Genomic DNA, 16,719 nt, shown 5'->3' on the forward strand with positions numbered 1-16,719 from the left:
GATACTTACTGGTCAGATGACAAAAAATTTAGGCCTTTCTATATAATGAAGTGAACTTTGTTTAAAGCTTTTAGAGAGAGAGAGTGAACTTTAATGAGCGCCAGCAGTTCAGTCGGCTGGGCCTAGGCCTCCCACGATGGGATGTCGAGGTCTGGCCTCTTCGCCGCTTCGTAGGCCTGCTGGGTAGCCCAGAGTTGGTCGTCGAGATGGGAGCTGCGCAGGGTGGCGTGCCATCTCGACGAGAGGGTCACGGGATTAAGGTCTTGGTATTGTTGTTTGCACTCCCATAGCATGTGGGGGAGTGTTGCCGATTCAGGTTTACAGACCTTGCACGTCTGGCTCGGGTAGATGTCGGGGTATATAGTGTGATAGCGTGTGAGGGAGGGGTATGTATTCGTCTGTAACAGGCGAAGGGTGGTTGCCTGTGCCCTGTTTAACTTGCGGTGAGGGGTGGGGAAGGTTCTTCTTGCGAGGTAAAATTACTTTACAAGGTTGTTGTATCTTGTAAGGCGGTCGCGTCCTGCGGGTGCACCTGCACCGTCTCGTGCTACGGAGTGTGTAACCTCGTTGAGGTTGGTGAGGTGTGGGTGGACAACGCCGGCGTGTGCTGGGATCCAGACGAGGGTGATTTGATTTTCAGATGAATGCGGGGCTTGTCGTAAGATACGGAGTGATTGATGAGAAATACGGCCTTTGATGTAGTTGTTGACTGCTGCGCGAGAATCGCTCAGTATGGTGTGACAGGCTGGGTCAAGAGTGGCCAGGGCGATGGCCACTTCCTCGGCCGTCTCGGCATTTTTGGTAATGATGCTGGCAGCATGTCGGAGCAAGCCGCCTGCTGTGGTAACCGCCGCAAAGCGCCGTCCATCTTGGTACTCAGCTGCGTCGACGAAGGTGACGCCCGCGGTGTTGGCGTAAGCTTTGATGAGGGAAGTAGCTCGTGCCTTCCTGCGTTCTTTGTTGTAGTCTGGGTGCATGTTTTTCGGAATAGGGTCGGCGTGTATCCATTGCTGAATGTCGCGTGGTATTGGGTGTTTGTCTCCATGTTGACGGTGGTAGGTGATATTAAGCTTGTTTAGAATGCTGCGGCTCGTTTCCGTGAGAGTAAGCCGCTCTAGTTGAGATCGACGTTGGGCCTCGATTAACTCGTCTAGCGTGTTGTGGATACCTAATTGTAGTAGAAGTTCCGTGCTGGTGTGGTTGGGTAGTCCTAAGGCCTGCTTATAGGCTCCTCTAATGATGATGTCCAGTTTAGTCTTTTCAGCTTTGTACCACTTGAGAAAGGGCGCAACATAAGTAATGTGACAGACGATAAAAGATTGGACAAGGCGAATGAGGCTTTCTTCCTTCATACCCCCTCGCCGGTTGGTCACTCGTTTCAGCAGTCTGGATGTATTGGCGGTCTGTCGAAGCATCTTTGAGATAGCCGTAGAGTTAGCTCCGTTGGCTTCTATGGTCATACCAAGAACGCGGATGCAAGGGACCACGGGTATAGGTCTGCCATCCCTCAGGTTGAGCTCTATTTCCTCGTATTGGCGTTTAGTCGTGGAGCCCCGCGGAAAGCTTTTAGAGAAAGCCAAATTTTTCTGATGGTTTCGTCTCACACGCACAAAACTTGCACGCAATACAAAAAACGCCGCAGTTCATAACTTATATATTGCTTGTTGGGGAAATTTCAAGATCATGCAAGAAAAAAAAAAAAGTAGCATTAAGTGTGTCGCCACGTAAAGAAGTCAGCTGCTGAGGTACGCAAACAAAATACTGGCGAATTAGAATGACTTACCTTCTTTACCGGAGGCGAGAGACTGATATCTTGTTGCGAGAGCAGGATTCGTCGGCGCATTTGTTTAACAGCCAGCTTGCGTCTGCGGTGCAAAGAGTGTTATATGATCAGCAGGTTTACATGAAACCACGCACAGGTATATACGCATATAAACAGCCTGAACATTTGCACACCGTGACTCTCCGCGCCCCTAAAAAGTAATAACTAGAATCGATTTACCTGAATTCGAAGTGAGGTCGTTTTTCAATTAAATATATGCCCGTGGCTAACAAAAGACAACACTTCTGCTGCATGCTTAGCTGCCCGCATTGTAGGACGAGCGTGATCAGTTAGGGAGTTGTCATTTGTGAGATTATCTCGCTCTTTTATGAGTAGTGTGGAGCTTTGTTTTAGGAATTTTAGGGGAAAAGAAGGCGAGAAAAGCAAGTCCCAGGGCATTTGTGTAGTGCGCGAAGAAACCAGTAATTTAAGTACTCTTGCGAAACTGTGCCTCCTTGTCTAACCGTGAAGTACGGATACCGAGGCAATTCGACTGACATATTACTTGAGCGATCGGTTTTCATTCTTTTAGTGCAATCATAGCTATAATTCTTCTCGCCAATCTAACACTGCGCGACAGAATTTAAAATTGTGTCAGCTCTGTCCTTGTCGTATTCCTTGTTTGCCAAGTAATGTGCCTCTTCAATCTGTGTCATTTTCCTGTTTTATTTTTCTGTTCTAGTCAATTACTATTATGTTGTGTCAGTGAATATGCGACGACGTTTATCAATGCAGTGCTTCTGCTTGTTTCTCTTTTTTTTTTTACCTTTTTGCTCTGTAGTTCCTTCATGTTTCGACCCTTTTATTTTTGAGAGCTACCCCGTCTTGGTGCAACTGGAGTGTGGTCGCCATTCACGGACAAGTTAGATATTCTAAGAAGGAAGTTTGAGCAATAACTGCCGCTTTTGGAGCCCTGGCGTAGAGCATTTAGGAGTTTTTGTGTGTCTGACGTTTTTGTATCGACATGTTTTCTACACAAACAAGGCTGCAAAGGCTCTTTCAACGGAGTTAAAGGACAAGAAGAGCGGCAGAACACCGTTTATTCTGAAAGCTCTCCCAGGAAGTCATTGTTACTGTTTGAAGAGTTAGCATGCATCATTAGCATACTGCTTTGTATTGTTTTAATGTAGCAGTTGAATAACCACTGGTTAAAAGGAATGAATTGTAAAATAAGTCACGCGTTCAGGTCACGCGTTCGCAATCGATTGATCTCTCTGGCGAGCTCATCACTTATCCAGTACCTTACATGGAATGTAGGAGATAGAATTGCGTCGCCCTAAAACGCTGCGGCCCGAAAGTAGGTCACAGAAACCTTGTCTATCAGTTTCGTTGTAAATGGTAATAATGAATTATGGCTCACTCATTAAGACGAGAAGTCCAATAAGAAAACTACAAAATATCACAGAGCACTATACTTCTGCGCAAAAGTCTGTTCTAATTATAGCTTAAACTTTCGTTGATTACTTCATGATGAATATAAAAGGTTAGTGCGTTTTCAACGATCATTTTACATCTTGCTGCTACTTCTGGCACATAAAGTCTAAATTGCTAAATTTGCAAACCTAATGCTGATCGATTGCCGACGAAATCACCACCCGACACTCCCTAAGCGTTATCCTTTAAAGAGTGCACCGCCACATAATGAAAGTCAATGTGGCAAAGCTGGAGTAGCGGTGCTCAGTCGTTTTGACGTAAATATATTTCTCCTTAAAGCCCGCACCGCCACGCAACGAAAGTAATTGTGCGAAGATTAAGGGGCGGCACTTTAGTCGTGCCACAAGACGCGCCTTAAACCTAGGCTTATGGCACGACTCATGGCAGCCGGAACAGATCTAAACAGCGTCAAGCGTCCGGCAAATATGTAGAGTGTCTTGCAATATATATAAAATATATAAATCGATAATATAAAAGACCCCCCCCCCCCCCTCCCCCCGATCTCTGCCGAACTTCGTGAGTTGAAAGGTTTTCTTCGATATTCGCGTATTCTGGTTCACCAGTTGGCTTTTCTGTTGATGTCGTGGCAGACATATTTGAGTATAGCGTGGCTGGTGAATGTGTTAAACTAGCACAGCCTGAGGTCGGGCACCTGTTAGCTCTACCGAGGTGCCTGTGCGGAAGCGATTTAATAATTCCTGAGATTTATAATATGCACTCGATACCGCGAACCTTTGTTTTTAAATTCAGTAACATAGCGTGCGGCACGGAAACAGTTCTAAGCAATATACATTGCTTCGTACTGGGCGCGATAAGTCCTTCCCGTTGCAAAATCTCACCGAAAAATCTGCGTTATTTGTGCATGACGGTAGTCGTTCATAAATGTCAGATTGTATGCAGTGAAATTATTTCAAAGAAAATTCCATTAATAACTGGTTGCGGTCTAATTTGCCCCTCGCAAATGATTCGTCTCTCTCTCTCTCTCTCTAAAAAAAAAGGAAAGAAAGAAAAGCAATGCTAAGCAGTTGACTCTAACTTAGCCCCTTTCGTGCCTTGGAACGAGCTGGGAACATTCACGCGTTTCTGGTAAAAACGGCCAAGGACGAGCTCGCCTCGTCATTTGTAGTTTGCATTTTCTAGCACTGCCATGGACAAGCCCAGTTCTGCCTCAGTGTTTAGTGGCGCTTTTTTGGTCGATGACAGCATACAATTCATGAGACAGCGCAAGCAGAAGCGAACTTACTCAATCTGAGGAGGTAAAAAATATTGGCCATTGGGGTCTTTAAAAATAATTTGGCCATTTTTGGTGAGAGTTGAGGTAATAGGGTGACACGCAAGGGGTTAAAGATAACGTAAAGCTAAATTAACTGATAAGCCCAATGGAGATGTATTATAATAACGGAAACGGAAAACTAGAGAGCACTTCGAGGGGAAGACATGCTAGAAATGGTGCGCTTTGTAATGTCAATTTGAACATGTGAGTGATGCCGCTCACCTGACCAAAGCGGCGACTCCCAAGGCAGCCGATAGGCACACGATCAGAGACGCTGTTACGCCGACAGTTTCTCCGCTAGTCAGGGGAAAACCTGCCGGGAGGAGACAATAAGCAAGAAAATAACCTAAAATGAAACAATATCGTTAAGAAGAGTTTATATTACGTAGATTTCAACAGGAAAAGTGAAGAGGAGTGAAGCAGTCGAGTGCAACTACATATCCGCGAGAAAAGACTAAATCTAATTCCTCGTCTCACTGAAGTATGCACGACTACAAGAAATCGCACTTCTTAGCACATGCTCAGTTCGGCAAATGAGAGCTCCGAGAAGGAGACAACATTCAATGTCTCTCATTGCCAACACCATCTCCATCACGCGCTATTTCATTCGAAAATAAAATAGGAGAATGACCCTTAATGATATGCAGGAACCTTCTGCACACCACTAAAGAAACACAAGCAAACAGCTTCAACTGAGTGCTCAACGACAAAACTAAAAAAGCATGGTATCAGTGCCATGTATCAGTATCAGTATCAGTCAAAAATGCTATCACATCAGTTAGAATGGACTTAATTCAATTCGTCGCCCTATGAGGTGTGTATACACCAACAAATAATTTCACTTGTTAGCATCTGTTCAGTTTTATTGATATAGGAATGCCTTACAGGATACATTTAATGCCACTCATTGTCAACGTCACTCAGTTGAAAATAAAATAGCAAAAGATGCCCTAGCGTTACGGTGGAATCTTATGGGCGTCACTGAAAAAAAAAGAAGCAATTACAATCTGGCACTGTATGACAGAACAAAAAAGGCGTGGTATCAACATGAACGCATCTCGAGTTCATGGTGAATAAGTGAATTATTGGATATTACGAACAAAGTAGGTGCTAGATGCGAAGAAACATTGCTACGGGACTTTATTGAACACCAACAGTAAAGCACAGTATTCAGCCGGGTTAAGCTTACAAATCGAAAGACCGATTTATGCAGACGATGTGATATTAAAGGAATGTATTACAGAGGCTGGGAGAAATAGATTACGCGTGAAGAACCCAAAGGTCAGCGTGAATCGCCATATACACTCTGAACAGACATTCAACGTCAGTGTCTGAGAAGAGGGACGAAGGGTCTGCGAAAGAAGGAGGATGACAGTGGCTGCCCAGATTAGGCGGTAAACCTAAGCTATTGGTGGCGAGCAAGACATACGGTGTGTGCGCTCTTAAAGCTACTTTCCCCGTCGTGGCACAAGCTCCGCGCCCACGTATCTTAATTTCCGCTCATACAGGTGCGCGTTTTGTCATGTCTCACAGATTGTTCGTGCTCAACGCTACAAGCACGGCGGTGCCGGGGCAAACCGTGTGGGCGCTTTCTTCAGTGGAGCATCCCGACAGTTAATTGCGCCTTAGCGTGCGAGGCCTCCATCGCCACGTTTCTTGTTTTTCTTTCTTTCTCTCGGTTCCCTCCCCTGCAGTGTAAAGGCGTGCCCCGCCTGTGCCCCCGGTATTATCGCGTGGCAGACCGCGACCCAAGCGTAGCCGTAAATTGCCGACGTGCGAGCCTGTCTCGTAAAGTGCCAGTGCCCCGCAGGCAAGCACTGTCTCCTTCTCGCGGTGCTCTGCCGGAAAGGTGACATAGTGTGGAACCAAAAACACGCGGCCTTTCTTTCTGAATTTCTCCGAGCTTGCAGCGGAAAGAGGCGGTTTAACGAGAGCCCAAATATTAGGGTGGTACGCATTTATTATCAAACGCGCCGTACGAGACCACGCGCGTTCCCGTGTCGTTGGCTTGAATAACGGCCGCCTAACGGCATAGGCTTAGCGACACGATGGTTCGAGCTCCAGGTTTTATGAGTCGCGTAGAGTACCTGCATCTAGCGGAATTTTTGAGAACAAAGATGAGAAAAATGTTTTTTTTTGTCTGTGTGCTCGAGTGGATTATAGCTACGGTCTATAACGCCACGCGCAAAAAATAGTGCCACGCGTGTCTCATATAGCAAAATTGTCTAGTCTATTGCCCAAATTTTTACAGCCGAAACACTAAATTTATGTACGTGGCGCGATGCCAGGCCTGGCCTGTAGTGCTGAAAGTATTGTTGGAAGGTCCTTTATTTTTTTCGTATCAAACTGAAGGAGAGAGTGCTCTATAGCCCAGCAGAAACAGCATTTAAAACGTACAGCTGAACGCTGGTATTGTGAAACATGGTTTTATGACCATTTCATATGAAATAGGTTTGCTTGATCGCAAATGCTAGAGCCTTCAACATTTCGGTGACTTATACAGAGCGAAAAAAATCGTCAGAGACGCTTCAGACAGCTTACACGTGGGAATGTGAAAAGATACCATTTCTAGAGCTCTGAACGCCGTGCACGCGCTCATGTTATACACTCATGACGCGGCGCCACCTCCTCCCCATTGGTTGCGCTGTCACGTGCCCAATTACGCGCGCACTAGGCCACACCTTTAGCCAGCCAAATGGCTGCGACGTGACGTGTGCAATGACGCACACACTAGGCCCACCTTTAGCCAATCAGAACCGTGAAGGCGCCGTGACGTCGGGGCAGCGTGCTCGTCTCGCACCTAGTAGGTCCGGATTCTATTCTCATCAAGACCGCAATTTAGCAAAATATTTCTTTTTCAAAGCCATTTAGTTACTTTGTTTACAAGAACCTTCCCGAGAAATTTGACGTCAATCCGAGCATTTTTAACCTGTTTTTACACCTTGCGCCATCGGCCATTTTTGGTACCATCTTTCGGTCACGCCGACGCCAACAGATTTTAGCGTAACGGGGCATACAATGCTTTCGCGTTAATAAATTGAGACACAATCCCCACTTAAAGAACATTATCAAAACCTACTTTGTGAGCAAAAATCGCGGAGTGCCCTGACCCCGCAAGGACACCTTTTGCGGTTGAATTTAAATAGATGGGCCTTTTAACCATGTACGTATATGCTAATGATTAATAGAGTTGTTCTTATTTTTGTTAATTGAGCTTAACGTAAGTGAGGGTATAAGTGATTCAAGAGAGTCTCCTCACTAAATGCGAAGGCTGAATGCAATCACTGAGGAAGCAGCGTCTGCAATACCTGTCGGCCATTTTATTTGTTATTGTACTACGCACACAACACATATAACTATGCGCGTTTAGCAAAACGCCAGATCCGTAATCTAGAGCAACGTGTTATACAGTGTTCCATTGCCATTCACCGGGAAAAGGCCAAACGGCTAAAACATGCCCATCCTTCCTGTGCGGGCTTTGCCTATTTGTCGAAAAGAACTTTTTTGTGAACTCTGCAAGCATATGTATGCTTACTACAAAACAGAGGGAACGCAAGGTTAAATATACCCCATAATTAAATGTTCATGCACAGAACTTCTGGATAAGAAAAAAATGAAAGCGACAGTACAACAGTAACCATCCTAAATACAAGAAAATGCAGGAATTGTACATAAGTTTGAATATGTTTATGTGTAGTACCTAGAAAAAAATGTATCTAGCCCATTTTCCTTTGATTTTAAGTATCGCGTTACTGTGTGAATTTTCCGGTTTCCTTTTTTTTCCTCTTCTTCTTTCTCATTTTATTCCCTTTACGCCTTTCCCCAGCGCAGGGTAGCCAGCCGGTACTTACACTGGCTAACCTCCCTATCTTTCACTTACACTGGCTAACCTCCCTATTTATACAAACGTTTCGTTATTCGTTTCATCGTCTCACGTCTTCCGCCGTGGACCCTTCGAGACTTTTGACCTACCGCAACAGCGGAGTCAGCGATGCGAATACTAACAGACTGTAATGTGCTTTTTACAGATTTCTTTCTTTCAGAAGCAGATTTCTTTCAATATTGCGGGCATTTCAAATCGCGCAGAGTGCTTTGTTTAGGCAGGCGCTTTAATAAATTATATTGACGTACATTTAGGGTTCGTTTGGTTTTGTTCGTTTATAGCTCTCTGCTCCAGCATTAGTGTTACTAATGCTTTAAGCAGCAGGAATATTCTAGCTTATGTACGTTTGTTTCCAGGCATGGCAGTAGGAATGAAAACTGCCACGAAGGTCTTAGGTTTATCATGACACATGTTATACCGCGAGGCGACATATCGTTTTCATAGTACGCTTTAGTTAAGCGGTGCAAGCAGAAGATGCTCTTTTCTCATTCAACGCGTTGAGTTCTCAGTTTATTATAAACACAGCGCTCATTCCAGCTATGGAGTGTTCGACCTGCTCACAGCGCCACTAATTTACTTTCCGACACTGTGCACACAGCTAAATTACATGACAACTGGTTGAGTTCGTCTCCAAGCCATGTGTTTACACTGATACAAGTGACTTTGCCCAAACGAAAACCTTGGCTAAATTTTGGAAACCTGTTGGAAGAAACTCAACTTGGTTCGATTGGTTGTTATTCACTTTTCCCTGTTCACTAGGGACTGCGAATTTTTACGGGTGGCGTGCGTCTGTTGTGTTCGCAAGTCCGGCTCCTATCTCGAACACTGCGTACTGCAAGCATGAATAAGCACCAGTCGTCGGACGCAGACGACCTTATCGCACGTATCAGCTAAAATAAAGTGCGGCTTTGACTCACAAACGGAACTCTCATTTGTTTTTATCCCAAGACATGTACACGTACTGACCAGGTAACGTTACAGTTTTTAGCCTCAACGCACAATATCCGTACTTAGCTTCTGAAAGCAAGACTGACGTTACTGCCTATGTATTGTGAGATGCTATATGCGATATACTACAAGACGAGATGAAGTGCGGAGTTGCTTACGAAAGTCGAAAACAGTCGAATTTCGTGCCGCCGTACCAGTGGAGCAACGCCGCGAACAAGTGCTTGCAGCTTTCGGAGGCCCGCTGCGCACAAACAGCTCCCTCTTTTTAACCTCCGGCTCGCTTGAAAGGCTCGTGAAAAGAAGTTATGGTTGGTCCCTCTTTCATAGGAATCGGTAGAACACGAAAGTGAAAGGTGTGTGCACAGAAGCTGTTCGTTGCACGCGCCGGAGCACTGCGCAAATCCGCCATAAACTACTTCAAGTTCCGACATACCGAACAAGGGAAACTGAACGGGTCGTTATAGTAAATCGCTTCGTGAACTCACGGTCCGTTGCAGCGAAAGGAACACGATTTGCGGGTCGGCGACCGTGTTGCAGCTTTGCTTGGCGCACGGCGACCTGTTGGCGAGCGTCGTCCTGCTGCCGAGGCGCTTCGGCGAAGGTGCGAACATTTTGGTCGGCTCCGTAGTGTCTTGGGCAGCCGGTTGAGTTGCGACGCGCTCAGTTTCAGGAATATGAGTGGCAGAGTTCGCAGCGTGCGCGGCGAACGCACGAAGGCGTTCTTCCTCATGATGGCGTGCCTCTCGGCGGAGCCAACCGAGATTCACCCGTCGACGTCGTTGCCTTTCTGCGCCGCTTATCGCAGCAGTTTTATTGTAATAGCAATTATATGGACACTACAAGCGCATTTCTGCCGTCGGCGTCGCTGTCGCCGTGAGGGTCCGTATGAGTGAAAGCGTGTGAGGGCGAGCCGGCGAACGCGGTTCATGATGATGATAGTGATCTAGCGAAAGGAAAGACGCTTGATTCTGCAACCCGTAAGGGAGCCCGGCGAAGCGTCCTCAGGGGAGATGGAGTGGGAAGTGAAAGATGATAGAGAAAGAGGGAGGATGTGGCCTAATAAACTCCACTATGCGTGACAGGTGGCAGTCCTCAGTAAAGCTGCCAGCGTTGTAGCGGACGCTTACAGGGTGTCTATTCCAATGGAATAACTCTAGCAGGCTTCGCGTGCAGGGAGCTGGGGACACACCGGGAACAGGTCAGTCTCTGTGGCCGCAGGATGGCCGTGGCGTCTGCAAGTGTTGATCACTATGGAGCACTCCTGCGCCAAGGATGGGCAGGCACAGAGGAGGTGCTCCAGAGTCTCGGGGTCCCCGCACCTCTTGCAGGCAGGTGACGTGGCGCGGCCCTTGGCGTACAGCCGGGCCGCAGTCCAGGTGCAGCCAGTCCGCAAGCGCAAGAGTGTGGAACGGTCTCTTCTGGAGAGGCCGTTCTCTGGAAGCGGCTTGGGGGCCCTGCCACTAGCCACTCGGGGGTCCGGGTGAACGGAGGTGAGCAGGCTCAATCTCGCGTGCGCGAGCGAGGAACGCGGCTCGGATGCGCGCCCTCTCCGGTGGCGCGTGAGGCAGGGGGGTGAGGCGAGTGAGGAGGGGCGTTCTTCCAACACCTTCTGTTCTTCTACGGCGGCTGCTACGGTTAAAGTCCCTTAGCTACGCTGCCTCAATGTCCTCCTCGCCCGCCGCTCCGTACAGAGAGGAGACAACCGCGGCGTCTACTACGGCGTTGGCCACGCGAATAGAGGACGCCATAGTACACGCCTGTGGCGGACGCCGTAGGGACGCGTTGCCGGCGTTTGTATGCCTGAAAAGTGGTCTTCGACGTGAGTAAAGTGCGCGCCCGCGCGGACCTCATCTTGAAAGCGATCTGCGATGTTTGCAGAGAGCGCGTAGTACCGGTAGCTTCGTATGCGCTGTGCTTTCGACGTTTCATACGCGTTGAAGCCACAGATGCGCGGAGGTCAATTGGCTCGCGGCTACTGCCGCGGTTCCTAACCCCAGCGTTTTCACAGACAGTTGCCGCTGTCATCGAGTGACGTGTGTTCATGTTTATCTCCGCGTGCATGACACCGTGCTGGTTAATTTAGTCAATACACGTTGACGGACTAGTTGGTTTGAATTCATGATAGAATGTGTAAGCGCGATTGAACAAGGACGTACAAAGCAGACACACAAAGACAGCGCTGCCTCCATGTGTCTGTTTCTTTCTACGTCCTCGTTGAGTCACGCTTACATATTCTACCATTGTTAATTTAGTTAGTAAGCGAATGTTTACAAGTTTATGCGGCTGATAAAACTGCTATCCTTACTTCGTACAGCTATCTACTAATTTGATATCGCAATCGGTGCTTCTCCTTTCGGGCGCAACTGCGAATTCTTTCTTAGTTGGTGCCATCGCAAGCGAAGCAGTAGACTGCGTGTAATCACTGCTGATACACGTTGAAGCTGCACTCCGTAGGTGACGAGGCGTCACAGGCTAATCCTACGCCAAAGACAGATCATGTGCGGAAACTGCGTCGTAACCTCAGCAGAAGGCCTACACCGCCTACAACAGGCTACACCGCGTTGGAGCCTCCGCTGCGCTCGCTCACTGTCGGGGCTCGTTAGTGTCATGATGCAGTAGTTCGCTTCCCGCTCCTAGATGGCGACACCATCCACGTCAAGATAGAGCCTATTTTACGCGTTCGCGCTGACGTCACATCCGTTACAGGAAATTGATGGTGGGCCCCGGCATAAAACACTTTCGTGTTAAAAAAAACCGATTCGTATCCCTGGGCAGGCCGGACGTTGGCACGCACAGCGCAACGACTTCCGCGGTTTTGTCGCTGAAATCGTTGAGACCGATCACAATAAGGTAATCGGCAGAAATGACCCTTTCGGCTTTGAGGAAACATCTCGATTCGACTGCATGAACAAAAAACGCGCGAGTACAGCACCAAGCAAAAGAGCCGCCGTGAACTTGGATGTCGTAGCCATTTTTGTTTATTTAGACAGTGTTGCCAGCACAAGTAACAGATTCTGGAGTTGACAATAAGCACAACTTGGTGGGTAGTCGCCTAGCGATGAAACTATCGCGAGAAGGTCATCAAGCTGTAACCACCGAGTCGCCTTTGTACAGAGGGCTATCATGTAAAACTATTCCAAACTATTTTTATTCCATTTACGCAATGAGCCCTCCACGATTGGTCAAAAAGATTTAGGGCTACCCATGCTTATTACGCGACGTCATGAAAACCGAGAAAATTTCCATCCGATATGACGTACGCGCAGTGATTATGCATGATTAGACCGAATAAAAAGAAAAATGGCTATTTCCGTTTCTACACCTATTTTGCCGTTAGCCCTCCGTTATTGGTCAAAAGTTTGCGGCCTGCGCCCACTTCGATTTTCTGTCATGCGACATCACAAAACTGCGAAAACTCATCATGTCACAATGACGTGTACGCATTAAGGATGCCTTAATATGCCAAGCAATACTGAGCTTTTTTTCCCCCGAATAGCCGGAGTCCGGTCCCGTTAATAAAGAAATAGAAGACGTCTGCCTATCGATCGCTCTGGCGCTGACTACTCGGAGCTTGCGGGGAGAACGGATTTATTTGCGTATAATAAAGATTTTTGCGTCGCAGTATAACGTTGTCGAGCCCTTTTGGCGAGTATACGACGTCACTCTGCCAACTCTTCTTCGCTGAGGATTATTTTTAGTGACATTTTTAACCTTCCGTTGCACGCCGCTGCGATTTTCGACAAGCCATCGCAAGCTAAGCAAAGGGAAACGGGCCAATCCCAGACGCTGGCGCCACCCCTTCCGAATTCAGTAATTTACTTTCACTGAGCTTGCTCGGCATCAGAAGAACCCTCTACTCTTCTGCATGCCCCTCGCCTCTGGCATCTAGCTGGTAAGCAAATTAGAAAACAAAAGCCTGTCAAAGTAGGCAATGCTATTCGTTTTGAAATCAAGCAAATGGGACGTCCTATAAGCGAGGAGAGCGTCTGATTGCGTGGTTCAAAGAACGCTCTGGGTCGTCGCCTGTTGCTTACGTCGACTGTTACGTACAATTGACGTCAGGAGATTGTAATAAAAACAGAGTGGAATAGTTTTACGTTACAGGGCCCCAGCTTTCTTTTTAATCACCAAAACCCTGCTGTACAGGGCAGTAGTATTCTCAGATAGAACTGCGAGACTCCACACCTAGCGGTAGTCTGGATGTCACCAGTAAATACGGGCGTCGCCGAAATACGAGTCCGCCAAAGCCGAGTGATTAATGTTCGAACGTCAGTCTACCACCTTTTGCTGGGTTCAGTGCAAACATGAGAGACGGTCCAAAATCGACAAACAAAACGCTTTAACACGAGACACGAGCCTCCTGAAGGAGACAATAATAAATTAATTTCAATTATTTTAAATAAATTCTGGAGTTTTACGTGCCAGAACCTCGATCTGGTTATGAGGCATGCCGCAGCGAGGGACTCCGGATTAATTTTGTCCACCTATAGGGTTCTTTAACGTCCACCCAACGCCCGGTAGAGTGGCGTTGTCGCGTTTTGCCCCAATCGAAATGCGGCCGCCGTGGTCGGGACTCGATCCCGCCACCTCGTGCGCAGCAGCGTGAAGCCATAGCCGCTAAGGACAATTATAGAGTTTTAGCTGCTCGTCTTTTGACTGCGTATACGTACCTGTGTGCAAATGAGTCAAAAGAAGTCAGAGTTGTATTGAAGTACCCTGCACTTCATTAACTCTTCCTGCGACAAGCGCACTTGTAAAGCGCTTTTGTAGCATAGGGAGTCATGTTCTTAAGAACAGAGGCAAGCTCTCAGGCGAAAACTTCAAAAAGCATCTCGCGCGCAAATGACGCTCTCCGGCAGTACACCCTGTTGTTGTATTTCCTTTTTCGACTTCCCAAGCAATTGGATCTTGGAAGTATCTTGACAGTATGAAAACACTTTGTATGAATATTTAGTGCTCTACTCAAATATCTTTCTGAATTAGGTATTTGTACTCTATCGAAATACCTTTTCAGCGCTATACTCCGTAGCTCATTTTAAATAAAATTTGAAGTATTTTTACAAGTCTGTGCACATACGTGAACACGAAAAAAATAGAAGAAAAAGTTTCGTCCTCATCGCTCATTCAATCATTTCGCGCATTAAGAAAGGGAGAGGCTATAGACAACGAAGGAACGGATGTCAACCAGACTGATTTAGAACCTAGGTAGGAGTGGGGGAAGTGGACTAATAAATATTTAAAAAAAAGAAGCAAGAACAAGAAAAGACGACAGAACGACGGCCGCAAGCGCGCCCGCACGAGTGAGTGTTGGTGTTCACCGAGCATTTGCTGATAGCACAAGGCACCGTTGTCTCTAGAAACCGAAGGAGCACTCTGACAGCTTTGTGTATTGTTTACGCACGAAGCTAGGATACCATGCTGTTCTGAGGCTTCTTCTTGTTCCAGTGCACAGTGTCGAAGACAGACTGTCGGCTGTTCTTCTTTGCAGCTAGCACAAGAATATTCGCGGTACTTTCCCCGGCATGTTGTTTTCGCATTATCTCATTTCTTTCTATCACCGTTTCGCGTGGAGAAACTAATATAAAACAAAGAAAAGCAAGAATCAAAGAAAGCTCACTTTGCCACTGGCAATGACCTATGGTCCCGGATATAAAGAGAAAGAGAGAGAGAGAGAATGAAGAGGAAAGGCAGGGAGCTTAACCAGATATGAGTCTCCGGTTTGCTACCCTGCACTGGGGATGGGGGATAGGGGTTGGAAAGATGATAGAGAGGAAAACGAAAAAAAAATTTTAAAAAAAGGAAATAAAAAAAAGCGGCCAGTAAAAGAGCCAGGCAGCCTGCCCCGCAAATATAAGAAAAAAGAACACGCACTAAAGGACAGGAAAGACAAGAAAAAGTGACAAGACGCAGCAAAAGCTCTGTAAGTATCTAGTCATATTGCGTAGTGCATAAATACCCACAGGAAATCGTGTAAGTAGAGTCCCATGATATACGGCCGGGAGACATGAAAAAGTGGAGCTTCTGGCCCATGCATATCGTTCATTGCCGCAATGCATGCTGGTTGAATGTTGCGCTCTGCTCTTGCATGTTTATGCGTGTATTACTGTGTCGTTGTCGTTTAACTTTTTATTTCACAGGATGGGGGCTCGTGCGGCGCCACCCTTTTATGCGGCAGTTTCCGTCTGAACGTCCCTCCCCCGTTCTTCAACGAAAAAGAAAAGTGTCTCAACAGTCTCAAGACAAACAAGATGACTGAAGCTTAGCTCACAAAAGCCAGCAGAGGAAAGGTGAATGCGGAAAGCCTCAATGATACACGGTTGTGAGGAGTGAGATAACGACGAAACCAGGGAGCGAGAAGAGACACGGGGTGAAGAACAAACTGCGAGACAATGCGAACAAAGCGCACTCGCACCCGCGAAGCGACTAAAAGTGGGGCGGCGTGAAACACGGAGGCAAGGAGGAGGAGGAGGAGGAGGCAGAGCGTGGCCGAGGCCGGCAGGCGGTGGCCAGAAATGAATGGCCGTCAGCGATGCCTGGCGCATATCGCGCGTCCACGCTGGGGCCCCCACCAAGAAGCGACGATGCTGACCTTCGGTGCCTCCAACGACGCGCGCGCACAGCGCTGGACCAAGAGTCGCCGCCGCCACCACGGCATGCCGCCAGGCCAGCGGCCGCTCGGCTGTGTGCGTGCATCGATCCGCTACGCTTGCTCGCAAATCAATGAGTGCCCGCTGCGTTGCTTGGACTGGTGGTGTTGCCGCGTACCCTCTGTACAGTACACGACTGCTCGAGCTTTCTATCGTGGTTAAAGCTATTGTTGATGGCTCTGCGTTAACAGCTTTGTGGGGGATTCTGGGGGAACCATCGGTAAAGTTTAAATGCTTACAGGGAAGCTTCCTTTCTCTCATTGTCAGCGACTTCGTATAATCATTTCTCTTTCTTTAGCAAGAAGTACCTATCTACCTCAAACTGTTCTGTTGGATGGAACGGAATTCGAAAGGATGACCATGAGCAAAAAATGTGACTAAGGCTCTAACAATAAACCATGCTCGCGAAGGAGCGAGAGAGTGGCGGCACACGAGGGCCAAGTCAAAAGGCAAACGCATTACAAACCTTAAAATAGTATTGTCATATGACTGCCGGTAGCTTATATCACTTCTGAGGAGTGCTGTACCCCTGTGAATAGGAGGGGAAATAGTGCCTTACATGGTTGTTGTTCGTTGCTAAATTGCACGAGGTTTCTTTCCAGCGCTCTATTGGTTCGACCTCCACGGTGTTGTTAGTGTCGTCAACGAGGTTTCATCCAAGATCGCTGAGGCAATCGCAGACCCCGCGCTGCCTCGCTGATTTCGGTCAGCC

At 47.4% G+C, this 16,719-nt stretch overlaps 1 protein-coding gene and 1 long non-coding RNA gene across 3 annotated transcripts in view; one reads left to right on the forward strand and one right to left on the reverse strand.

Moving 5' to 3' along the window:
- The window catches only part of LOC126542376 (retinal guanylyl cyclase 1), a 218,172-nt gene that overhangs the window by 58,723 nt on the left and 142,730 nt on the right, over positions 1 to 16,719 (reverse strand). For both annotated transcript variants that reach the window (XM_055077225.2, XM_050189429.3), the window contains exons 5-6: positions 4,752 to 4,842; positions 1,784 to 1,865 (exon numbers count right to left, since the gene is read on the reverse strand). In XM_055077225.2, coding sequence (XP_054933200.1) covers positions 1,784 to 1,865; positions 4,752 to 4,842 — 173 coding nt within the window. The remainder of the gene's footprint in view (positions 1 to 1,783; positions 1,866 to 4,751; positions 4,843 to 16,719) is intronic.
- LOC129387731 (uncharacterized) lies at positions 10,483 to 16,185 on the forward strand. The gene is made up of 2 exons (XR_008614917.2): positions 10,483 to 10,850; positions 15,498 to 16,185. It is a non-coding gene; the product is annotated as an uncharacterized lncRNA (long non-coding RNA).

The sequence above is a fragment of the Dermacentor andersoni genome, chromosome 2, assembly GCF_023375885.2.
Source record: "Dermacentor andersoni chromosome 2, qqDerAnde1_hic_scaffold, whole genome shotgun sequence".
In the NCBI taxonomy this organism is placed as follows: domain Eukaryota; kingdom Metazoa; phylum Arthropoda; class Arachnida; order Ixodida; family Ixodidae; genus Dermacentor; species Dermacentor andersoni.